The 27,082-nt window shown below is 38.6% G+C and overlaps 1 protein-coding gene across 3 annotated transcripts in view; it reads left to right on the forward strand.

Annotated features, from left to right (window-relative positions):
* Prkg1 (protein kinase cGMP-dependent 1) overlaps positions 1 to 27,082 on the forward strand; it is a 1,098,375-nt gene that overhangs the window by 1,049,741 nt on the left and 21,552 nt on the right. For 2 of the 3 annotated variants that reach the window (XM_057777191.1, XM_057777190.1), the window contains exons 10-11: positions 3,017 to 3,113; positions 25,641 to 25,780. In XM_057777191.1, the coding sequence (XP_057633174.1) occupies positions 3,017 to 3,113; positions 25,641 to 25,780 (237 nt within the window). Of the gene's footprint in view, positions 1 to 2,372; positions 2,395 to 3,016; positions 3,114 to 25,640; positions 25,781 to 27,082 lie in introns of those variants that run through there. The other variant, XM_057777192.1, reaches the window with a different exon arrangement.

A 27,082-nucleotide genomic window follows, 5' to 3' on the forward strand; every position in this document is an offset into this window, starting at 1 on the left:
TGGTTCTTGGAATTAAACTAGGCTTGTCAGATTTATTTTGCAAGCACTGTTCTGAACTGTCTGATCAGATCTGTTCTGATCCAACTGATCCATCTCTCTGGCCCTAATTATTTATTTGCTAACATTTTAAGCTGATAGCCATTACAGAACAATTGTTCATCTGATGATGGGGGGCCAAAACTTCATGCCAGGTTCTACCACCCCTAATTCTCAGGTCTAATTTAATTCTCACTTGGACTCGGAAGCTGCTGTTGGAACTGGTTGGAGCTTTGAGAATGTTTAGACCTTTGGGGTTCATCACTGATTGTGCAACTGAGTCACTGGGAGTTTCACAAAATGAAGACTTTGGGTACCAAAAGTCCTAGAAATAGTTGCTTCGTTTGGTTATAGCATGGCTCTGACTACTTTTGAAAGACCTCAGGGAGCTTTGATGTTCTGCCAAAGCTGGAATCACCTCACTCATTTTGATGCATTTCAGTCTACTGCAAGGCCAAATTGAATGTTGGGGTCTATTCAAGGGTTTAAGTAATAATGTCATAAATTAAACAGATATAAGACAGTAATACAATAGTCTGAGTGTGCCCTTTGTACACCTGAGACCTATGCATCCAGAAAGCACATTATTATTCAAAGATGTTCTTGTTACAAATATGTGAAAGTTATATTAAGACTGACATGACATTTTAGTAAAGTGTTATATTCCACATCATATTATTTTAGATAAATTATGCAAATCTTGTAGTCCACATACATAATCCCAGTTCTGGAGAAGCTAAAGCAGGAAGGAGGACCATGGATTTAAAGGCAGCATGGCCCGCTTAAGAAAGACCTCGTCTCAAAAAGTACACAAAGCCAAACAAGACAAAAACCTAAAGGAAACAGCAAAGATCTGGATTAATGGGCCAGCAGTTGATGTGTTGTCTTAAAAATTCAGCAACTAGGTGAAGTTAAAACCAGCCACTGTTTAAATTTTTCCTTTCAGATCTTTTTCATGTTTTTATATGAGGCTGATAAAATAGCATGGGTAGGAAAGTTTCAAAAATGTTTCTAAAACTCCATGTTTTTATAAAAGGTGTTTTTTGTTGTTCTGTTTAACGAAAATCAAAAACTGGAGCAATGCTATTAGGGATGTGGGCCTGTTAAGCCACCTTTGGGCTGAAGAGATGGTGTAGCAGTTAAGAGCACTGCCTGCTCTTCCAAAGGTCCTGAGTTCAATTCCTAGCAACCACATGGTGGCTCACAACCATCTGTAATGAGGTCTCATGCCCATTGAGGAAGAGACCTGGTCAGTCATCCTCATCAACTTAGACCATGAAACCCAATAAGGACAAGTCCAGTAGAGCCGCCATATACGGGCTGTCCGTGCATGCTTCAGCATTGCTGGGCATAAGTTTAATTTCTCAGTTGTGTTCATTTTTATCTAGACGACCAGGAAATATTTGACCATGTATAAACCCTCATGGAGTCTGATCTCAACAGATGTCCTTTTAAGCACCTGTTGGAGTCAACTCTGCCACTGCCTCATTAAATGGGATGGAGTTTAACTTTCCCAAAGCAGATGGCAGTTGGAATGTTAGAAATGCGCATTTGTTCCTTGTGTTCCGGTCTCGCTCACCAGCTCCTGGACCACTCTGGTGACCTTTGGATTTTGTCATTAATGTGAGAACTTTGCAAACACTCTTGCATTCACCAGCTTTGTTTATAGAGTCTGATTCAAAGTAGCTGAACTCACACAATAAGCAAATGAAGACAAGTATTTTTCTGCTTGTTTTCACGTACTCTGAGTTGTCTATCAACAAGGGACCTTTTGTAAAAGTGTAACTGTAACTGTAAACTGAAGAGGGTTGAAAGCTCGTCTAAGAAGCTGTTACGTGTGCCTTGCGGTCTAACAACATTTAAAGGTCTGTTTGATTATAATAGGGTAACGAAAAATGCCATAGAGGATAACACAAAAGGTGCCATGACTGTATTAAAAATGATCAAAGCTGTGTCCTCAAGTGTATTTCCTCAAGTATATTCTCCATGTCTGCGCATAGTACAGTACTAGATTGAGTCCTATTGGCCTGAAGGTCAAAGGTCATACATAGGGATTTCAGCACTTCAGTTTTGAGACAGCTGAGTGTGGTCCTGACCTGGCTTAGCCAGTGGGCCGATCCTCTTCATCTTTAAGCCTTCCTGCCCTTTCTAAAAACAGCAAGGCCTTTAACCAGGAGATATTTTAGGCAACGCATACTGTCTTCTCATTGGGTAGAAGCGTATTTTGGCCTCTTGCCTGCGTCAGATTGACACGTGTGCAGTTAGGCTTGGATGCTAGTCCCCGCTTCTCACCACTCATATAAAAACCTTGCAAACATAAAGACACGGGGCTTGCTAGCAGAGAGTCCGTGAGTAGATGTAAGTGGAGGAAAGACCGTTATCAGGGACGTGAATATGCTCCTGGGATCATCCATTTTAGACATTTGCACCTCAGTTCTCAGGTTTTCGGATCTGTTTTCCTAAGACCTAGCTGGGATTTCACTCCAGGGACGCCCCCGCTTGTCTCTGGATCCTGCCGCTCTTGATAAGTACTGATAGAAGATACTGCCAATCTGTGGATAAGGGGAGCTAATGAGAAACTGCTATCTAAAACCTGCACAGCAAAAACAAAACCAAGCAAACCCAACACATCCAAAACAAATCCAAAAGAGAGCAACTCAGACAGTCCATGCTCGCAAGAAGACGCGTAGAAAAAACACCAAGATGTGACTGGTTTGTTACTGCGCTTATCAGTCACTTGGCTGGCAGGCACTGGATGCTCTGTATTGTCTCTGCTTTGCAAAAACAAGTGCAAGTCTATGTTATTCTGTACAGCTGGGACCTAAAGAGTATGAGTGTGAGAAAACGCAGACTCTAAAAGCAGAATGGAGTTGACGCGGGTAAAGCCTGTGCCGCAGCCATGCCTTTCCAGTGCACTCATACCTGGTACTCGTGTCTGCACCTCTAAGAAATTTCCATTTTTTCACATCAAAAAATCCAGATATGAAGCCGAAGCCGCCTTCTTCGCCAACCTGAAGCTGTCTGATTTCAACATCATCGACACCCTCGGAGTCGGAGGTTTCGGACGAGTAGAGCTGGTAGGTGAATTTTCCTTAAGTGCTTTTCAAAGCCCTTCTTCCTCCTCGTGTGTTTCCCCAGCCTCAACTCTCTCTCTCTTCCTCTCTTTCACCTCTCCTTAGTAACCATTGTTGCACTAACCCAGGAGCAGAGGCCTTCTTGCAGGCCTGCCAGAGATTTCTTAACAAATCAGCTAAGATATGCAGCCAGAGGAGTCCAAACAAGTTGCTTTTTAGAAAACTCTTTGTAGTGAATAAATGCTAACCACATTAGTTTACTGAGAAGTCGTAAATCACTTTTTGCCCCCCCCCAATTGTCTATGATTGTTTAATTCCTTCCTGAGTTCTGATAAGTGCTTACTAACTTAATTATACTATAATTAAATTAATTTAAATGTAAACCCAGAAAAAGAAACTGGAATATACATATTACATATATATATATATATATTTATATATATTATATATATATGGATAAAATAAGTGTAGTGGTAGTAATTCTGTGATTCTACAATTGTAAGCACCTATTTAGTTTATAGTGATAATGGTTTGAATGTTTTATGTAGTTTATTTCACATTATTTATGTTTAATATAATTTAGTTCACTAGATAATAAATAGATACACGTGATGGGACCAATGACATTTTTCTTCATTTGTTGAGCATATTGTATGAAGCATGGTGTATGAATGTGGTATAAACTACATGAGAACACAACTCTATTTTGCATTTGTTTGAAATAGGAATTTTAAAACTGACTCATTGCAAGAAAAATTAAGGAAGGAAATATGTCCTGGTGACTGAGATAGCTGCATTCGAGACCCGGATTCACCTCTGCCTCTCTCTGCTGAGTGTGAAGGAGTCCCTGATGGGAGATGCTAGTACAGTATGTTAGGGACTCCCCAGCGCTCTGTGAAGTGCAGTCAACAGTTACTGTTGCCACCCGAGGTCAGGAGGAATCCCTTCCATAAAAGTCAACTGACCCAGAGCTATTTTTATCTTTGTTTGTGTTGCTGTTGTGCTCCCTGGCTGTGACCCAGGGAAATATGTCATTTGCTAGAGTCTTAGGAAAGGTCTTAGCACTAAGGTGTGCACCCCCAAATCTGCGTTATTCTTCCTGTAACATGGGCTCTGATTAAACATCCAAAATGTGCCACTGTGTCTGTGAGGATCTCATGGCTGTTGGTTAAGGGTCCAGCAGACAGACAGTCAGGTAAATCGTCCCGCTTCCTGAATTTTGCTGACTAACTAACGGAGCCTCGCCTGGTTTGCTTCTGCTGCTGTGATAAACACCAGCCCCAAAGTCAATTTGGGAGGAAAATGTTTTGTGGGATTAACAAGTCCATAGTCCACATATATAAAGAACAGAATTCCTTTGAGGAATTCTGTGGGTCACAACTTCTTTGAGTCACATATCAGATATCCTACATTACAATCAATAATAGTAGCAAAATTACAGTTGTAAAGTAACAATGAAATAATTTTATGTTTGGGGATCACCACAACACGAGGGTCACAGCATTAGGAAGACTGGGAACTATTGCAGGAGAACATGATTCGGAGGCTTCCCTTAAAACCAGGTTTAAAGACTAAGGGCAAAGGAGGGGAGGATGGCCTTGTGGTTAGGAACACACACCTCCCAACACCCATACTGACCTCCACCTCCAGGTGATGCTATGACCTCGCCTACCCTCTACAGACAATGTTCTCTCTTGCACATGTGTGTGCATGTACACACAAATACACATCAATAAAAATTAAAAACAAAATCTTTAATAAAGACTATGGATAATAAAATAGCTGCTTTAGTGGACAAAAAGCATTATGTCTGTGGATTTCTAGAGAATAGCCCAAGTTTCTTATTTTGTGAAATATAGAGATTGTCTAAGGGTGTTTAAAATATTGAAACTACTTTATAATAGCTTTGAAGACAGTGATGAGACCACTTCAAGTTAAAAAACTTAATAATGGCTTGAAAATGAAAGCTTCTAAAAAACACTCTGAAAAATATGTCAGAGGTACAAAGGAATAGTCACAAAATTTAGGGACACTTAATAATATAGAAGAAAATACAGTTTTTAAGGACAAAATATGTTTTAAAATAACCCTATAAGTTGCATGTAATATCCTAAACATTCCTCAAGTATGTGATCATAAACTCTCCAATGAGATTTGAGAAGTTCAGAAATTTGAAATTTTGAGCTCCATGTCCTAAAAGAAGTAAAAATTTTGTAATTGTTACTACTTGATATACACATCACGCCTCTGGCCTCTTGCATGAGGATATGCCCAAGTTGTTCATTTAGCATTTCCTAACTTCTCATTTGTCAGTCTAGGTCAGTTTAAGTGCAAGAGTGTTCCTGTCGAGAGTTTCTGAATAACTTTGTTTCTGTGGAGATGAGAGCATCATAAGAACTTTAAAATGTGTTTGAAGTCCTGTCTCTTCTCTGTGATCTGCCATCGGCCATGCTTTTATCCATGTTCTTAGCCAATGAGCTTTGTAATGTGTTCAGTACGATGTGCTTACTCTCAGAAAACCAGTTCTGTTTGCGGTGTCACTTGTATGCATATCATATGTACATAGCTTCAGTCTTTAAGTGCTATTGCCAGGTAATTAAAGAATGCCTTAATGTATCTTAATGTGCAAGGTGTAAAACAGTGGGATTCGTTTTAAAAGTCATTAAGTGAAAATGTATCTCATTGCTCTACAGTAACATCCATCTGCACAGTAACATCCACTCAACTTCTGTTTTTCTCAGAGCACCTGCTTTCAGAATAGATTTGCCCATGGGTCAGACAAACAACTTTGTAACTTGGCAAGGTTGGTGGTTGTTGCACTAAATATTAATTTATTCTGTAATCCTAAGATTTCCCGTACCTATAAACTATTCTTAGCTAAAATATAAGGATAAAATATAAGGGTAAAAAAAAGCTTTATTTTCTTGCATTATATTCTTTTTCTGTACCATTTATTAAAAGTTTAATTAAAAAAAATTGCTCCTGGCTTTGGGGATTCACAGTTTGCTTCAAAGAGAGAATAAGATTAAACCCTAGACAAAGTAGTGCAGTTTGGGGCATGGAAGAGGAAACCTGGTGTGCAGGTAAACAGGGTGAACGCAGCGCTACAGCGAATACTTGGGAACCCAAAGCACAAGGACTCAGACGCTCATGGTCGCACTGCTTGCTAGAACGGTCAACCTTTCATTTGAAGCCTGCTTATAATCTCAAGTTCATGTCCAGTTTATAATCCTGCCTTTACAGCTGCTCTGGGCGAAGAGCACGGGGTGGCTCACATCTCACAGGAAAAGCATCAAGATGATGCTTTGGAAACAGCAGAAGTCCATACAGTGAGAACTGTTGCTACTGTCCAAAATGACAAGCTGTTTGTTTGTTTGTTTTTAACTTAGAAGCTTTTCTGCCATTCCAGCTTCAACAAATGTTTAGATTCTTCCCACTACTACCGTGAATCAAAAGCAGTCAATATGTTCCTGTCTTAGTTGCTTCTCCAGTTGCTATGAGGAAAACAATTTAGGAGAGAAAAGATTTATCTGGCTCACAATTCCAAGTTCCAGTCCACCATTGCAGGGAAATCAAGGCAGCAGGAACGTAGCTAGCTTTGATGCTACAGCCACTGTCAAAAACACAGAGCAGGGAAGGGAGTCGATGCATGCATGCTGGTTTCCATTTTCTCCAGCAGTACTCAGGGCAGAAGCTCCTGCCGAGGAAATGGTGCCACCCACAGTGGGTGGGTCTTCCCACCTCAATTAACAGAATCATCTGCAGACACAGGCCCAGAGACTAATCTGTTCTGGCGTCCCTCATTGAGACTTCTTTCCTCAGTAGGAAAAAAATTGCAAAAGTCTAAAACCTGAGTTTGATCCCCACCTAAATGTGGAAAAACTGACTCCATGAAATTCTCCTTTTACCTCGCAAGAACACCATGGCATGTGTGTGCCCCACATAGACAACATGCACGCATACACAGCACACACATATACACACAATATACACACAAAACACATACATATACACAGCACACATATACACCACACACATACACACAGGTACTCACAATGCACACAAATATACATACAGAGAGAAATAATATATTATTTTCATTTTTTTCAAGAACCTGAACTAAACAATACAGAATGGCTGCGATACGGATCTCTGCTATGTATATTGTTTTGTCAAACTTTCAGATTCCCACTTTCTCTAAATATTTCACCATTCCTATTTTGGTGGCAAAAAATGGCTGTAGAAGAAAGATAATCAGATAATGAAACATGTTAAAAATCTGTAGATAGATGTTGGGAATTCCTGTCACCACCTGTGAGTGCTTAGTCATTTATTTACCTCTCCTGAGCTTCAGTTTCCTTTTCTGTTAAGATAATAATAGAATGAGTCCCTCAAGAAGTTGTAACTATTAAAAGAATTACAGTTACCACAGGAGCATAACATAGTGTCTTTGGAATTTTGTATTATGTATTTTGTATTTCAATGTTGTTATTTTTCCTGTAAGGATAATTGTCACTTATTGTTAAAATACACTCAGAGGTAGCCATCTTCATTTCTCGATCCAGCTGTGTTAATATAGAGGAATTATATTAGAATGGTTTCTCGTTTCTTCCCCCACGGCTAAGCCACATTTCTTCTCTCAGAGTAAAAGCCTGAGGTCTGCCAGTGACCTTCAGTGATCGATGCTATTAAATTTCCCTGAACCACTAAAGCTTTTGATTTTCTGATCTACTCTGAGAAATGATGGAAAACAGTTTCCAATCTTCCCTACGCCAACCTGTGGGCACCTGAAGGAGCCTCCTCTTATTTACCCATTTCTCTTCTAAACTGCAAAGCCAGACTCTCAGGAATGGTTTTCAGTGCAGAGCACTGGGTCACAGCCATGTGCTTCATACCCCTTTTAAACCAGAATATTCTAAATGGACAAACGAGAAGCAGACACTTGCCTAAGGGTGTTCTCTGGGTATCTCTCATTCCTGTTGTAAGTCCAAGCCTGCTTTTGAATCCTGAAGTTAGATTCCCTGAGTTGCAACAACCATCCTATTCCCAGAGGCCACATGTGTGTAGCAGAGTTCCTGTATTCTTCAAAATGGGTCCAGGACACTAGCTCAGCATTTTTTGCAGCTTTCTTGGTATGCACTTTAAGGGCGAGCAGGCGTGGAGGACCTTGTAAAGCAACTGGAAACAAAATAGACCGAGATGATTAAGCAATAAATGAAGTGATAAACCCAGTGCTCGGTCACCAGGGTTTTGTTTCATCCCTGTGAAAGGAGAGGAGCTTAGCTCCAAAGGGAAACCCCTAGAAAGATGAAGACATTTTAAGAGGAATTGCCAACCCGCACCGCAGTGAAGTGGAGCAGCCGTGGAGTTGCTGCACAGCCTAAAGTTTGCCTCATTTTGACAGAGCCTTTGTCTAGCTGAACTCCCCCTTGCATAATATTCACTGTGGAATTATCTATTTGTTTTCTTTAGGAAAAAACCATAAAAGATAATTGTGATTCACACTGTTGATTCCTAAGGGGGAGAAAGGCATTTAGCTAAATAATGAAATTTCAGTCCAAAAGACAACAATGGAACATGACTGAGTACAGAACAAAGATACTGTCAACTCGTTTCTTTTTCTTTCATTCTGTTAGATCACTTTATTATAATAAATGCACAGAAGAAATCCTACCACAGCTAGATGAAGGTAGCCACTAAACAAATGCAAGATTAGTCCCAACCTCTATGCGTTGCAGTGAACTTTTCTACACCGTTGGAATGGCCATTCTGAGGCTGTGGATCTTCATGTGTGGTTTTACACTTTTACTGTCAATTACATTTTTTCTGGTTTATTCACTACAAAAAAGAAAAATTCTATGACAGAGTAGAAACAAGGACTACTTTTGAGATACCACCTCACCTCAGTCAAAATGAGTATCAAGTGTTGGGAAGAATGTGGGGGGAGAGGAACCCTCACTCACTGCTAGTGAGACAGAAACAAATATAACCACTATGGTGATCAGTTTGAAGGACGCACAAAGAATTAAAAATAGAACTACCATGTGACCCAGCTACTCCTTCCGGGAAAATGCCCAGAGAACTCCATATCCCTCTGCAGCAATATTTACACATCCATCTTTAATTGCTGCTCTATTTTACAATACCACAAAGTGGAGCCAACATGTCCATCAACTGATGGATAGAAAATGAAAATGCATTATACATACAAAATGGAATATTATTCAGATGTAAAGAAGCTAAATCATAAAATTTATAGGAAATTTTATAGACAGAATGTATACTATTAAGTGAGGTCACCCATACCCAGAAAGATAAAAATTCACATAGTCTTTCTCATATGTGGATCCCAGCTTGTCATGTGTACATGGTCATTTGTGAACTGCTGTTAAGCATGGGTACAGTTTAACATTTAGAAAGGAGACCAAGAAACGGTAATATTAGGCAATACAGAAGAACAGACTGCTGGCAGAGAGACACATGACTCATGAAAGAAGATACTAGTGTCAACAAAGCTATTTTCTAAGCAAAAATTACAGGTAATAAAATCTAGCTGTATTTTGATGAGGGAGATAATTCATCTTTTTCATATATAATATATATTAAATTATAGATCAATAACTGTGATATAATCTAGGCCACATGAAGGATAGCAAATACAACTACTATCATACATATCTTTTGAATTTATAGGAATTTTATCTATGCATTGAAGTATATATTGTTCATAAAAATCATTTAAAATTATTGTCTTAAAATAGTAACTTTTTTCCCTCCAAATTTAGATATGAACCCAGAAAAAAACAGACTAAATATAAGACATTGGATACATTTTGCAATGGTTTAAAACAGTTCATCTCAAAGTTAGCATGTAGGTCACATATACTTTTTGTTTTCTACATGACAAATTCTCCATTTTCCTAGTGAATGGGCATACTACATTCATCGTGAATTCATCTACCCCTCCCCCCCCGATACCCAAATAGTCTATGTGGAATATGGAAATATCAGATGTGATTCTAGTTATCAAAAAAAAATCCTCCTAAGAGGATAAGAGGAACTAGTTTGTGGCCAGCCTGGGCTAAATGAGACATTTTCTGAAAACAATTAAAAAGCAAATCATGAATAAATTCAAGCATGGCCCTACAATTCTGTTATAAGGTGACTAACAGATTGTTTAGGTGGCATTGAGCCTAGAAACAAGCATCATTTCTCTTCTGACTCAGTTCACTTTGTCCCCAGATGTGGTATTCATCCAGGAAAGTTTGACTTAAACACATTTAGAAGAGGATCCTATCCATAAACAGGAAAATGGTCCCTCTGTGTATGTTGATAAAGTAGAAAATAGCCCATAGCCTTTAGCTAAAAGGGAAATAGATTTCTATGATAAGGGTTATTTCAATATAATGAATAGGTCTAATTTTACTTTCTAGAAAATTGTGAAATCTACAGTGCTTTATGAATTTAGGGGAATTTATCAACTCTACACATTCATTTAATTTATTTCCAATTTATAATGTCTTCTTCACATTAGTATACCCCATAGCCAATAACATAGATAGCTTATTGATCTAAAGACTATGAAGTCAGGAGCTTTTCTGAGCTAAATGACTGTTTCTAAAATTTATATTGGCATACAACTATTTTTTATTGTTTTTATTGAGCTCTATATTTTTTTCTCTGCTCCTCTTCCTTCCTCCCCCATCCCCTTCTACCTGCTCCTATGAGCCCCATGCTTCCAATTTATTCAGGAGATCTTGTCTTTTTCTACTTCCCATGTATATTAGCTAGATGTATGTCTCTCTTAGCATCCTCATTGTTGTCTAGGTTCTCTGGAGTTGTGAATTGTAGGCTGATTTTTCTTTGCTTTATATCTAAAAGCCACTTATGAGTGAACACATATTATATTTGTCTTTTGGGTCTGGGTTACCTCACTCAGTATGATGCTTTCTAGCTCCATCCATTTGCCTGCAAAATTCAAGATGTTGTTATTTTTTCTGCTGTGTAGTACTCCATTGTGTAAATATACCACATTTTCCTAACCATTCTTTCAGTCAAGGGGCATTTAGCTTGTTTCCAGGTTCTGGCTATGACAAATAATGCTGCTATGAACATAGTTGAGCATAGTTGTGGTTTGATCGAGCATCCTTTGGGTATATACCCAAAAGTGGTATTTCTGGGACTTGATGTAGATTATTTCCTAATTTTCTGAGAAATTGACATACTGATTTCTAAAGCAGCTGTACCAGTTTGTACTCACACCAACAATGGAGGAGTGTTCCCTTAACTCCACATCCTTTCCAGCATAAGCTGTCATCAGTGTTTTTGATCTTGGCCATTCTTACAAGTGTAAGATGGAATCTCAGAGTTGTTTGATTTGCATTTTTCTGATGGCTAAGGATCTTGAGCATTTCTTTAAGTGTCTTTCAGCCATTTTAGATTCTTCTGGTGAGAGTTCTCTGTTTAGGTCTGTATCCCATTTTCTATTGGAATATTTGTTCTTTTTATGACCAGTTTCTTGAGTTCTTTATATATTTTGGAGATCAGACTTCTGTCTGATGTGGGGTTGAAGATCTTTTCCCATTCTGTAGGCTGCCATTTTGTCTTGTTGATTATGTCCTTTGCTTTACAGAAGCTTTTCAGTTTCCGGAGGTCCAGTTTATTAATTGTCACTCTCAGTGTCTGTGCTACTGGGGTTTAGGAAGTGGTCTCCTGTGCTATTATAGCACTGGGTTTCACAAAGACAGTTTCTTTCAAAGATGGCCTGTCCTTTGCCAATATTCATACCCCTTCTCTCCATTCTCTATTTAGGACCCCTCCCTGTCCTTTCTTCCCCCATTTCTTTTCTATTTTTACAACATGCACATTCACATGAACATATGATTTTATGTATGTTTAAAGAATTTTAAGGTCCACAATAGCAAAAACATGTATTATTATTTTTTATTTTACTTAACATTATTTCTACTTACACTCATTTTTACAGAAGATACCATAATTTCATTCTTTTTTATGGATTAGCAAGCTCCATTGGATATATGCATGAATTTTCTTTATTCATTCACCTGTTGACAGACCCTGAAGGCTGATTCCATAATTTGGTCACTACAAATGGTAATGGATGGATAGGCTTCTCTATGCTCTCTTAACTTAGAGATATTAGGGTGTACGAACAGAAACAGTATATCTGTGTTTTATGAAATTACTGGGTTTTGGTTTAGTTTTCTGTGGAACCTCCCTTATGATTTCCATTGTGGTTGCATTCCTACCATCAGTATTTTAGGTACTTTTCTCTACATTTTCATTGGAATTTTTTTGTTTTGAAAAATTCTTACCTATGCCTATATAGTAGAGTGTTTTCCTTTAACAGTATTAGAGTTTGGGGGCTTACATTAAAGTCTTTGATCCATTTTTCATTGATGTTAGTGTTTGGTAAGAATAAGTGATCTGGCTTCATTCGCCGGCAGATGGCTATCTAGTGTTTCCAGGACCATTTGTTGAAGTGGCTGCCTCTTCTTTGAGCTTTATTTCTTGCTAGAGTTGTACTGTTTTACTTCTGGGGACTCTGTTCTTTCCCGTTGATCTTTTATCTGTTTCTAATTCCAATACCATGCTGGTTTTGTTACGATTGCCCTATAGTATGATGCAAGTCAGGTATGATGATACCTCCAGAGTTGTTTTTGCCTGGGATTATTTTGGCTATCCATGATCTTCTGTGCTTCCAGATGAATTCTAGGGTTGTGTTTTCTAGTTTTCTGAAGAATGCCATTGGAGTATTGATTGCAGTTTCATTGAATCTGTAGATCACTGTTAGAAATTTGACCATTTTTATTATATTAACTGTGTTAATGAACAAACATAAGAGATATTTCCATTTAGCATCTTCTATATTTTTTCAGAGTTTTAATTTTTTTCTTTTTAGTTAAAATAGAATTGCATCATTTCCTTCTTCCCTCTCCTTCCTCCAGTACCTCCCAAGTACCTTCTCTCCAAACCTCTCATTCCTGCTCACTCTAAAATTGATAGCCTCTTTTTCTTTTACTCTTGCTGTGTGCAACATATCTGTGTATGTATGTATTCACAGATATATAAATACAATGTTCTGAATCCATATGTGTTGCATGTCTGTATATGACTTCAGAGCTGAGCATTTGGAATTGCCTGTAGTTCTTTGTCTAGGAGTAGAACCCCATGAAATAAATTTTCTCCCTTCCCCAGTAACATACCCAATGATATTGCCATTGCTCCAATCCCATTTATTCAGCTATTTCTAGGAAAGGTTGTTCAACAGCTGACTTTCTGGTATTTTGGCTTTTACAGTCCTTATGCTCTCTCTCTCTCTCTCTCTCTCTCTCTCTCTCTCTCTCTCTCTCTCTCTCTCTCTCTCTCTCTGCAATGTTTCTCAAGCCATAGATTCAGAAACTGTAATACAGACCTATTGGGGCTGGGTGGGCGACCCAATATCCATTAATTTTCCTTGGCTAAGTTTTCTCTTGCTTATCTTTATGAAGCCCTATGAAGGAGATTATTTGTCTGATGTCTTTCTCAACATGTTTGTTGATACATACTAAGGCTGCTGATTTGTGCACTAATTCTGTAGTCTGCCTCTTTGCAGCAAGTGCTCATCAGTTAAAGAAGTTCTAATAAAGCTGTTAGGGTGTTTTGTACAGGATTGTGTTATCTGTAATAAGGACTACTTGGCTTCTTTTCCTGTGCATATCACATTTATTTTTTTCCTTCCTTATTGCTCTATCCAAGTTTTCAATAACTGAACTGAGTAAGAGAAAGTAAACGTTCTTGTCTTGTTCCTGATTTCGGTGAAATGCGTTTTAGGTGTTTTAAGCACAGCTTTTATTGTGTTGAGATATGTTCTTTCTATTCAATATTTAATTCAAGATTTTTACCATGAAAGAAAGTTCATCTTTATCAGAGGTCTGTAATATGGCATGAGAAGATTTTTTTTTCTGGGTCTTGTCTATTTGATATTATTTGATATTATTAATCCCTCCCACGTCTTTTTCACTGGGCTTAGAGAATTTCCTTCTGTGATCTTATTAAATGTGTTTTCGAGTCCTTTAGCTTGTACTTCTTCTATGACAATGATTCATAAATATAAATAAATAATGTCATATAGATATCTCTTGTCCCATTTGTACTTTCTTATTAATGTATGTCTGACATTTTCTGGATGTCATAATTTGTCCTTACTCTACTCAAACTTGTATTTTTTCTTCCATTTTACCCACTCTATTGATGAAGCATTCCACAGAGTTATTTGACTTATTAAACTTTCCATTTTCAATATTCAATTTGAATTTTTAAAGTATTTCTTTGTGTTGAATTCCAGGTCCATACTCTATATTGATTTCTTTTTCTCATTAAACTATTTGTGTTCTATTTGGATCCATTTAGGAATTGGAGGCCCATTTATTTTATTGAACATTTTTACGAGCATTTCTTCGAATTCTTTTGATTTTTTCTAATTTTCTCCTAATAAATATAATTTCTGTGAAATCAACAATTTTGGAGGAATCAGTGCAGCATTGATTTTTCATATTTCTTGTATTCCTGCATTAGGACCTGTCCTCCAGGATCTGTGTCACTGCTTGAATGTTTTAAATCACTTGTGTCATTTCCATGGGAGAATTATTCAGCGTGCTAACACAACTTGACTATAATAGGATTGGGTTTTCATTTGTCTGCAAGACTGTGACTAGAACTCAGTTGTTATACTCAGAATGCTCAGGTCGGCTTGGTCCTCAGTACCAGTCCAAGAATGAAATGCTATTTGCAGAAGGTGCCTTGATCTATGAATAGGCCTACTATGAAAATATAATAGACTATTTTTAAAATGACACCTTCAAATCCAGTAGTTTTGAGGGAGGTAACAGAGCAACGATGGTATGGTATGATATGTGTTACTAATGGTAGGACAGGGGTAAAATAATTCGAGTAAAACCAGGTATTAGTATTAGTGTGATGGAGAAAATACAGAAGGGAGGGCAGTAATTGAAGGGCAAATAATAAAGACAAGAGACCTGAAGGTAGCTCAGGCTAACGGAGAACAGAAAGAAGGAAAGAAATACAATCAGACAACTTAAAACAGAAGCAAGGAAGACCCCAAACTCTTCTGGAAAGTTCTGTTTAAAAGTAAGATAAGGAGCCGGGCGGTGGTGGCGCACGCCTTTAATCCCAGCACTCGGGAGGCAGAGGCAGGCGGATCTCTGTGAGTTCGAGACCAGCCTGGTCTACAAGAGCTAGTTCCAGGATAGGCTCCAAAACCACAGAGAAACCCTGTCTCGAAAAACCAAAAAAAAAAAAGTAAGATAAGGAAAGGATAAGACAAAGCAGCTCTACTAAGGCTTATGAGTAAGGAAGGTATAATGTGAAGGAAAGGAAGATCTGGGTAGGAGTGCAGAGCCCTTTTGAGGTTTCCTGCCTTGGGGCCAGTGCCAGCTCCACCTCCTCTACAGTCTCTGGGAGGATCATATGGTGGGTGTCTGGAGCAGTGTCCACTGTGCAGAGCACCCATGCAAAGCCTGTGTCCACTTGGTCCATTCCAACTGTCATTCAGACTAGACTTTCACCTACCTGAACTCTGGAGAGTTCTAACTCAAAGTTTTCCCCCCTTATCCAGAGGTACTCTACCAGTCCAATCATACAGCATAGTCTGATGACTGAGAGAACTCATCTCTAGGGTCAGTAAGCCAGCAGGGGTCTCTAAAATAAATTCTTGCTGATCCTGTTGGTTGTTGAGAAGAAAAGGATTTTCTTATACCTCCTATCTCTGTGATTTATAAGTGTAGTTGCTATGAACAGCTCACTGTCTCCTCTCTTCTCTCCTTTCTCCTTCTCCTTCTTCTTCTGTTGCTTCTGCTGCTTCTCCTCTTCCACCTCCTTCTACTTTTTCTTCTCCCCCTCTCTCTCCCCTTTCCCTCCTTACCTCTCTTCACCCCCTTTTTCCCTTCCTCCATTCCTCCCTTCAGCACTCTTTTTCCTCCCCCGTCCCTTACTTTTTTCAAAATGTCTGTTACTAAACGTACTGTGCCAATTTTCTGAGACTTGTCTTAAGCAAGGGTTCTGGCCCTCTGTAACTGTTTCTTCTCACTGCATGGGCACCCCAGTTGGAAGTAGTTCCTTTAGAATAGATGCTGGACTCTGTCTCCTTTTAATCTCTGTAAAGTTTCCTATTTACTTTGTTGCTATTATTTCTCCACCATCACCCACCTCTCACTACAACCATAAGTTTGACATGAACAGAGCAGTTCAGATATTTAGCATGACCGTGTTTCATGGATTAAGCCAACATAATTCAACACCAATTAATACTTGTTGAATTGATTCAACTACACTTGAGTTTATTCACATTTATACAGGATCAGGTAAATACTTAACTAAACATGAAAGTAGCAGGAAGAGATTTTTTCCTATTGTTTTTTAAATGTCCAAAGGAGTAAAATTGAAGTGAGCATTACATTAGAGAGAGAGAGAGAGAGAGAGAGAGAGAGATCTGATCGGGGTCAGATCCGATGGATGAAAGCCCACTTGACTGCAAATTTTCTAGTACATAAGGTTGAAATAGCAAGGGAAGGTGCACAGGCCTTGTGTTTCCAAAGCATGGCTAGAATGCAAACCCTTCATACATGTAAGGAAGATGTTAGGTTTAACACTATGAGATTCTCTTTTTTCCATGTCAACTCATTTTGAACCTTCAAAGACAGCAAGTGAGAGAAGTTGGTATTTAATATTCAGCTCCACCTAGGTGGGGTCTTCCGTTGTAAGTATGCTTTAAGCATAAGAAAAGTTGAACAATGTGAAGAATGGTAAAGTATTTGGTGTAAAATTGTGTAGAAAATGTGTTGAAACTGGCACACTCAGCACTTCTTTGTATTTGTGAGGTTATATACAGAAATTAAAGCCTTTGGTAAGGAAAAGAACGTTTGATCATTTGATGAAGAAAAATGAATCACTCAAATGCAATGGAGAGTTTTTTGGCACATTTCTTATAGAACATAAATATTATATTTAAGGAATGCTATTTTGCATATTTTGGCAAGCAGCATTACCTAACCATTACATTGACACAAGGAAACTAATTGCGACAAACGAATATTGACATTTAGTTGGATATAACTTCTTAATGGCATTTAACATTCAAATCCATTTAGATAGAAATAGAGTCTTTATAATGAACACTAATTGGATTAATAGAATTAACAATCCTTAGCATGAAGAAATGTTGAAGGATACAATGCTAATTTATAGACTGAAAGCTTTCTGGGTGCTTTAATCATGTCATTTTCTTTCATGATTGTAGCAGCTACGCCCTGCCTGTGCCTGGGGACACACTGGGTCACCAAGTCCAAACTGAGCCAACCATTGTCACAAAGTTGTTTTTCCCTATGAAAGTAAAATTTCTTTAAATTTGAACATGTTTTGCTAGTGCTTATTATTTTTTCATTACTGATATAACAACTTTCAAAATAGATTTAAATGTAAACTGGAGTGCTAAAATGTATTTACAGATATCCATTTTTGTGAACATGGCCAAATAGGTTAGAAATTCTGGTAATAGTGACAAGTTCTATGTAGCCCTTTTGAGCTGTTGAGGGACTTTCTTTCCTTTACAATTATTTGTCTCTCATAGTCTAACTGCCACCTCCCTCCACTGCTTCCTGTCCCTCACTATACCTCCCGCCCTTCCCTCCCTGAGATCTCCTGGTCCTCCATTTTCCTTCATAAAAGAGCAGCCGTCCCAGGGATATCAGCTGAACACGACATAGCAAGATGCAATAAGACAGGCACAAACCCTCATATCGTGGCTGGCATGGCTGGTCTGAGTCATTCTTACAGTATCTGCAAGTTTGGCTTTATTCCCATTTCATAGTGCAGAATAGGGACTGCAGGAGGCCATGAGAGCTTGCAAGAGAGCATGCTTCATATAGTCATATAATATTTTAAAAAATCGGGCTGGAGATATGGCTCAGTGGTTAAGAGCATTGCCTGCTCTTCCAAAGGTTCTGAGTTCAATTCCCATCAACCACATGGTGGCTCATAACCATCTATAATGAGGTCTGGTGCCCTCTTCTGGCCTTCAGGCATACACACAGAAAGAATATTGTATACATAATAAATAAATAAATAAATAAATAAATAAAAATATTTTAAAAAATCGATGCAGTGGATATGGTAATAATTGGGAGGGAGGAGCTTGGAAGTCAAGATCAAAATGCCTTGTATGAAATTCTCTTCAGAGAATGAATAAAATTATTATTACATTAAAACAAGTAAAAAATTTTAAATGTGCTGACAAAGAACTACTATTTTGACTAGGTCATTTTTAAGGAATTTCACAATTATATATATTCTACTTAAATTGACTCATAATTCCTTTTTAAGTTATAAGCTTTTTTTCTATTTTATTTTTTATTATTCATTTTGCATACCAAACACAGTTCCCCCTCCCTCCCCTTCTCGCCCTACCCCCCAACTCCTTTCAACCCAACCCCATCCAGTCTTCCCAACAGGCCTCCCATGGGGTGTCAACAAAGCTTTGCACATTCAGTTGAGGCAGGACCAAGCCCCTCCCCCATCTCCCATCCCCCTCCCTTCAAGCTTTTGAATGCACATTGATTTTTTTTTTCAATACAAGTCTTTTATTGTCCCAAAAGACACCCCAAATCGTATTAAAATTCCGAGCTTGTTTCTGGGACTGGTACCTTAGGTCTACTCATCAGCCTGCTGCACTGTTCCCTTTTCAGACACATAGATACCATCCAAAAACTTCCTGATATCCTTGTTCTTAACTGTTGTGGCCTGCTGTATCAGAGCCGCCGAGTTTGAAACAAGTTCAATATCATTTTCTTCAAGGATTAATTCATCCTTCTGGGCTTGAGAGACAGAACAAGCAACACCTGTCCTCATCCGAACCCTGCACATTGATTTTTAAACCTGTGTCAATGATTCAGAGTAATTAGTATAAAAGATTATAATTTTGACTAATGAGGGTAATGTCTTGATATATTACTGAAGGTAAAAGTATAAGCACAGAGGGAAATACCTCTCTGGCACATAATTCTCTAAAATACAAGTGAAATGTACAGCTGTATCATAATCAATAAAATAAGTAGAAATTATAGACATGTAATTTTCTTTCCACCTTTATAAAAGCTTTCTTAAATAGCTTTATTGAGGCAAAATGTGCATACTTCAACATTTCCTACTGTGCTGGCACAATTAAAAGAACACTTCTGTTTTTCAAAAAGCCCCAAAGCTCCGTTTCCACCCCCAGCTCTAGTCAGCCCTGTACCTACTCTACCTTAAGTCTTGCCTTTCCTGGTACACAGTTTCCTACACTGCAACTTTGAATTACACTCAATGCTTTTGTTTTCTACTTATAGGATTATAAATCCTATTGAATGGCATACAGTCTAGGTCGTTTAATTACAATAGTTCCATTCCTCTCTTCCCTCTCTAGAATAATTTTCTAATGTCTCTGAATGCAGCTTGAAGCTGTGTTCTGAACTCACCTACAGCATGATGCTTACATTGTTTCTTGAACAGGTACTCTATGGCCAGTGTTTGATTGGCCTAGGAAGTGTTTAGTGGAGAATATTGGAAAATGATAGCGAACAAAATCTCATGCTTATACACGTATAGTCTAATGGCCCATTTACTGGTGTTCTCGGTTGTTGGTGGTTTTTTAAGGCCTTTAGATCGCTTCCACGCATCTGCTTGAAGACTAACTGTAAACAGAGCGGAGTGAACACTGTAGCGATTTGGCTCTGTTAATCGTTAGTCACTGGCCTGGGCTATCTTGCTCTCAGTATAGGAATCTTGGGCTTGCTTTTCTTTTTATTGTAGAAAACCAGTTTATCACTATAAATTCATTAAGCCATCCCAATTTGTAATAATTGTGATTTACTTAAATCAGAATATTCCTCCCTGATTAAAGAAAGCCAGTTTAACAAACAAAAAAGAAGCAACAAAAACCTACAATGTTCTACCACGCACTACATGTCACTTGTTTAAATTTTTGTGCAATTTTCTTAGAGAAAAACTATTTGCCATTCCTATGTTGCAGGCATTGTAATTAATATGTCTCTGCCTAGATGGCCCCGATTTACTGTTCTTCAGAAAGTTTTCATAAAGTTCTTTGTTCTCTGGAAGTTACTAAGTTACAACCAAATGTAGTTGAAACTAAGTCCTTTTTATGTGTAGTTGAGGCCACAGGCCTACTGTGCATTTACCCTTTCCAATGACCTGCTCCTGTTTCCTGAGGCCATGTTGCTATTACTTCAGACAGCAATCCTTTTTCTCTGTCTGAATGACTTCACTGGCCCAGTTCTTCGTCATTTTTCATATGATGCGGAGTGGCTATTTGTACTTTCTTCTGCACTTAAACTCCCCCAGGAACTTAGGTCTCTAAGTTTCTTAAATCCCTGTGGCTTAAGCATCAGTGATCTTGAAGTTCCTTCTCAACCTTTTAACTTGACGACTTTTCCTTCTTTACTTAGCACTGAGGTGGACTGGGGCAAGAAGAGGAACAGTCACAAGTGGCATTCAGCTTGTGGTCTTGTCAGGGTCACAAACCCAGAGACACAGCTCTCTGCTTCCACCTCAAAGACTGTGGAGTTCCCTTTACTCTGGGGGTTCTGACCCAGTGAAGTAAGATGAAAATATTGGCCTTGGCACAGAAAAGAATTCAAGGACTATCAAGTTATGAAGCACAGGAGGGATTTAGCAAAGGTATTTCAGAGAAGATGTTAAGTATGAAGGTTAAGAGAAAAATCATGCTCAGGGAAAGAACAAGGTGTACCAGAGTGTGAACATGGGCTTCTCAAGGGAAGATTCATACCTAAGAGTGAGCGTGGGCTTCTTGAGAGAAGGTTTATACCCACGAGTATGGCCTTATCAAAGGAAGACTCTTTACTGTTATCTTTATAATAGTCACACATAGGATATTGGTGGGTTTTGACGCTATCATCTTCAAAGAGTTGCTTGGACACCTAAGTGAGATCTCAGAGTAGTTCCCATGCACTTGATAGTATTAGAGCAGATCTTGAATCACACGGGTTTCAGGAGAAATTCAGATGTTTTTAATGTAAGCAAAAATATAGCATGCTTGAGACTCCCAGAAAATGTCCAAGGAAAGGAATGAAGTCCTTCTCAGGGTCATATCAATTCAGAACTTAAGCCTGGCTCATTGCCGTTTCAACATAAGTTATATGTGTGAAAGGAATATTACCTCTGTGTTGATAGCTTTCACAGAAAACTGTTCATTGTGTTGGAATTCTTGCTTCTCAGTGGGAGGGAAGCTGTGGTCAGATTCTGGGGTAAGGTGCTATTCTCCTTTTATGTGTGCTCATGGTTTCCCTTGCCTTTCTCTCCTGCTTCAGTGTGGCACTCAGTCTGTAGGAGAACATATGCTAAGTGCTTTGACCAAAAGACTCCATTAAACTAAGGTATACAGAAGAATATTCACCAAATAGTAACTCTATCCCATGCGGTCTTTTATTCCTCCTATTTTAGAGACGAGAACATGAACAGAAAGAATTTTCAGAACTTCTATAAGATCAGAGTTCAAAACACAGTTGAGATTCAAACAAAGGTAGTTAAATATCAGACTAGCCACCCTCAGTCAGTGGATAACTGGTGTAGGAGGTCCTTCTGCATTTGTGTTGATTTCATTGGTTGAATAAAGAAGCTGCCTTGGCCTTTTAATAGGGCAGACCTTAGGTCAGTGGAGTAGACAGAACAGAATTCTGGGAGGAAGAAGGCAGGCAGAGAGCTGCCCACCATGAAGCTGCCAGGTCAGACATGCTGAATCTTTCCTGGTAAGCCACGACCTCGTGGTGACATACAGATTATTAGAAATGAGTTTAATCAAGATGTCAGAGTTAGCCAATAAGAGGCTAGAGCTAATGGGTCAGGGCAGTGTTTAAATGAATACAATTTCTGTGTGGTTATTTTGGGGGTTAAGCCAGCCGAGTGGCCGGGAGCCGGGCAGCCCGGAGCTGGGTGGGATGCAGCCTACTGCTCCCTCTTACTACAGATAACCCCTGTTAGGATGCACTGCACTGCATCTAGGTTAGGATGGTCTACCAGGGAAGACAAACCTGAGAACAAGCTTGGCCAAGGGACAAAGAGGAGGCTTAGACAAAAGGAAGGACAAATAGAAATATGCATTCATTTCTCCTCTTTGCTCACTTCTTTCTGAACGTAACACTAATTCTTTCTTCTAATGAATGGGCTACTAGATAATAAAAGTCATTACCATCATCATCCTCATCTCAAATTTTCACAGTGTACTCAATATAATTAATTAGGCACAGAGAAAATAAAGAAGGCAAAGTTTTATCTTTGATTTAAAACTTTCGTGCATTAAATATAACTCATATTAAACATATTACCTTACACTTATGAAATACAAATTGCTAAACCTTATTTTAAAAGTTCAGACTGAAAAAATAAATTATAACAAATCCTTAAAGAAATTAATAGTATGCAATTATTCAAAACCTGCATAGATTTATATCTTATATGGTTGTACAGTACATTACTTCTCATTGTACTTGTGGAATTCTAATATCAAGTAGCTATTATAATTTAAAAGGATCTTCAATTAACTGGGAAATGAACCTGGGGACCATCTGCCAGGCAAGCACACTACCACAGGGGTATATTCCCAGCTCTTAGAAAGTCTGTAAATAATTTCCACAACTAAGGTTTAATTTCTACTCCTCATAAAAGTAAAATACATGAATTCTGTAAATATTAAACAACGCAAAAGTTTTAAGGAAGTATTAACTAAAATTATACATACAGGAAAAATTATTATGAACATATTGATGACCTTCAGGTTGTCCTTTCATAAATCTGTTTTCAATACAGGCATATGCTCATGTGGAGATATGCCATAGAATCATAAAATATATACTGCCCTACAACTAATACTATTAATTCATATATTTTAATTATTATTCTAGCATCAATTTTAGAGCTACATTACATAGACATTGCATAATTTATTTTTCCCAAGTTCCTACTGACAAATATTTAGACTGTTTCTGGTTTTTCTGATAGGAACAATATTGACTTAAAGATCTGTGAATGGTCTTTGGAACATTATGGGTTTGTCAGAAGGATTTTGATGAACACATTAGTTGGCTGTTGTTCAGGGAACTAACCTGAACTAACTCTCTGTGTTGAGTTAGCTCACTCTGGCAGTTGCTGGGCACTCTGGCTTCTAAGATTAAAAAACTGGAATTCAGGACTGAACAGAGAGCTCAGCAGTTGAGGATCACATACTGCTCTTGCAGAGGCCTGAGTTTGATTCCCACCACCCACGTTCATTGTGGGGATTGACTTACAACCACCTGTAGCTTTAGCTCCAAAGTATCAAATACCTTTGTCCTCTGCATGACTTTCGTGGGCACCCGCAGTCACGTGCATAGACCCAAACATATACACATAACTAGGAATAAAATGTCTTTAAAGAAAAGATGCTGGCTGGCCTCATGAAGCTGGCCTCCTCTCCTTTTCCATTGACCACTTGCTACCCACTTTGACTTCTTATATGACTCCAGCAATCAGATGTCCACAACCCCAGATAACATACTAAATGACGAGGGGAATAACATAGGTTTCTCTTCTTTTCCGTACATTTCTTTATTTGTATTTTGTACATGTACACGTGTATATGTAAAAGGGTCTATATGCCATTGCTCATGTGCAGAACTCAGAGGACATTAGCAGGAGTCAGTTCTCTTCTTTCGCATGTAGTTTCCAAGGACTGAACTTAGGTTGTCAGATGTGGCAGCCAGCACCTGGACTTGATGAGCCACTTCACCGCTCCACGCAACAAGGCTTTCATTAGTCCCTTTCGAGGGTCTCATCACCCGTTTAGAATCATGAAAATACAAGTCAATAAATACATGGTTTGATTTTTTTATACTTAGCCTATTCCACTAAACTCATATTTGTAAACATCCACCATTATACCTTCATTTTGTTTTATATCCAATTGAAGAAAATCTGTGTGTACTTAACAGTAGCTTGGCTCCAAATGTCCTGAATATGAACCCAGTATGCCAGTTGGTAAGCCAGTGGGCTTAGACAACGTGTGTGTGTGTGTGTGTGTGTGTGTGTGTGTGTGTAGCTTGCCTTAGATTTTACCAGTTTATATAATTAGTTATATTGAATCCACTTGTGCCAAGTTTGCTTCTGTGAGAAGGCAGACTTCTTAATAGCAACGTTTTATTGTCCCTACCTGATATAGACTACCACACAGGGCAGAAAGACTAATGTAAAGGCCATCAAAGATGCCGAGTCATTGATACATCCTCCTTTAGGATCCCAGTGATTCCACATGAGTCGCTGCGTATTGTCTTTGCAAGAGTTGGAACTTGCAGCAGTTGAGCAATCAGCCAAAGAGTCAAAGAGACTAGGAAGGGGCAGAATTAGAACTGAGTCCTGTGGTTCTAAATTCTGGTCTCTTTTCCTACCCTGTGCAAAAGTGAGAAGCCAGTGCTACCAACGAAAACAATTCCTAAATTCGACATCTGAGGTGCTTAAGATTCTCTTTGTTATCTGAATAAGGCTACATTTTCTTTCTCTTTGGAATGTCTGTTCCCTTTAGAATTTTATTCTTCTTACAACAGCTCTTTGTCACTTTGTCTTCTTAGTCTGTCCACATTCCTATTAGAAGTGAGTTTCTACATTTGTATTTTATTATGAACTACAACTGAATTCATTTGTACCACACTAATCTACAGTTTCACAGACAGACAAACCAGAGAGAGAGTCTTTAGCTGCTATAAACATTTTCACATTATTCTCTTTTTCTCTTTAACTTGTCACATGGATTAACACTAAATAAAAACTCCACTGTCTGATGTGTCCTCTCACTTCTCCTGACATATTAAATCTTCTTAGCCTGAATTCAGTCCCAACAGACAAGACACATAAGAACTTACTAACGCACAAACACACACATACACACATCCTCACAGTGCTGGTGCACACTTTTAATTCCAGTACTCAGGAGTCTGAGGCAGGCAGATCTCTGTGAGTTCTAAGACATCCTAATCTACAGATCAAGTTCCAGAACAGTCAGGACTACACAGAGAAACCCTGTCTCAAGAAACAAAAACAAACAACAACATAGCCCGGTGTTGGTGGTGCACGCCTTTAATCCCGTCACTCTCACAAAGACTACATATTATATGCGACTCATTATATGAAATAAAATGAAACATGAGATATATTTTTTCCAATTCATATGGGCACAAAATTAATTCAGGTTGTAGTTAGTTGACGCTCATATGACCCAGCACAGTAAGACAGGATGGCTATACCTTGTGATTGTTCACTCAGTCCCTCTAGCAAGGATGTCCCCTGTGCGACTTGGGGAGCAGTTTGGATTCATTTATATCCTCTATGCATCCATTAAATTCAGGCCAATGGTGCAATCTGGCAATATTTAGCCTGCAAGTTCCTACTCATGTGTCCTTTCTGCTTGTCTTTAAGGTCCAATTGAAAAGTGAAGAATCCAAAACATTTGCGATGAAGATTCTCAAGAAACGCCACATTGTGGACACGAGACAGCAGGAACACATCCGCTCAGAAAAGCAGATCATGCAGGGGGCTCATTCCGACTTCATTGTGAGGTAAAGGCACACCTTAACAGTGGATGCGAGCTCCACGTGACACATCAATTGCAGCCCTCGCTTCCACTGAGCTTCACCTTGATGCATTTATTTCACGCTCACAAGGGAAACTCTAGAAAGTTGCACCTGATTTTCCAAATATAAAAAGTTTGATCTACATTTGTTTTTTAAAGAGAATCCTTCTCATATTCTCAAAAAAGGGATATTTTTCCCAAAAGAGATATGAACTTTTAACATTTTGTTTTATCGTAGCTCTACTAGCATCTGCATCGAACACAAGGCACAGGGAACACAAGAAACAAACACCAAAATCAGTCTATTTAGTGTTAATTTTCTGAAGATTTCTTTCTTTCTTTCTCTCTGTGTGTGGTATATATGTTTGTGTTCACATGTACACATGTGCGCACAGGTGTGTGTGTGCAGGTGAATGCACATATGTGTGGAAGCCAGAGATTGATGCCTGTGATTTCTTTATCCTCATTGCACCTTAGTTTTTGAAGCATGGTCTCTTACTGACTGAAATCATTGACTTGGCTGGGCTGGCTGTCCATTGAGCTCCAGGGCTCTGCCTGTCTCCAATCCCCAAACACTTGGCTTATAGTTGGGTGCAGCCATGCCCAGCTTTCATGTGGGTCCAAACTCAGAGCCTCCTGTTTACCTGGCAGGTACTTTACCAACTGAACTACTTCCCCAACCCCAGGAGGTTTCTGAAATAGCAGCTGGTCTGTCCACCTCAATATTTTCATAAAACTAATAAGATAATAATAAAACTTTTATATGCAGGAGAAACTTTTATAGCCAATTTTCCAGTAATACTCACAGAAGGTTAAGATATAAATTTAAGTGACTATTTACAATCCATATTTATAAAATATACTTTATATCTACGTGCCTTTGTGCTTGGGACCACTAAGTCTTGCTCATGGCCATGCTTGAAATATCAGCCAAATAGGAATTGATAGAGCCTCAAGAAACTCTCATGTGTGCATACCTGTTAAGACAAGCCCAAACCAGAAGCTTCTAGTCCCATGGTTTGTAAGTTTTAGCCAAGGGGACGCTGCCTTCTTGTAGACCTGAGTGCCCTTATTCTCATCGCAAAACACCAAGACTAGCAAGCAAAACTTCAAAAATAAAATCAAAACACTGAAACCTGAGTACTGACTTTCATGAGAAGGACATTGCAAATTATCTTTTATCTATTTTGAAATATTCAATACAATATTGTTAGCCCTGTAGATGGAATCAGAATTCATTCCTCCCACCTCACTATAACTTTGTACTACAAATACATGATACATGTGC

This window comes from Chionomys nivalis, chromosome 8, assembly GCF_950005125.1.
Source record: "Chionomys nivalis chromosome 8, mChiNiv1.1, whole genome shotgun sequence".
Lineage (NCBI taxonomy): Eukaryota > Metazoa > Chordata > Mammalia > Rodentia > Cricetidae > Chionomys > Chionomys nivalis.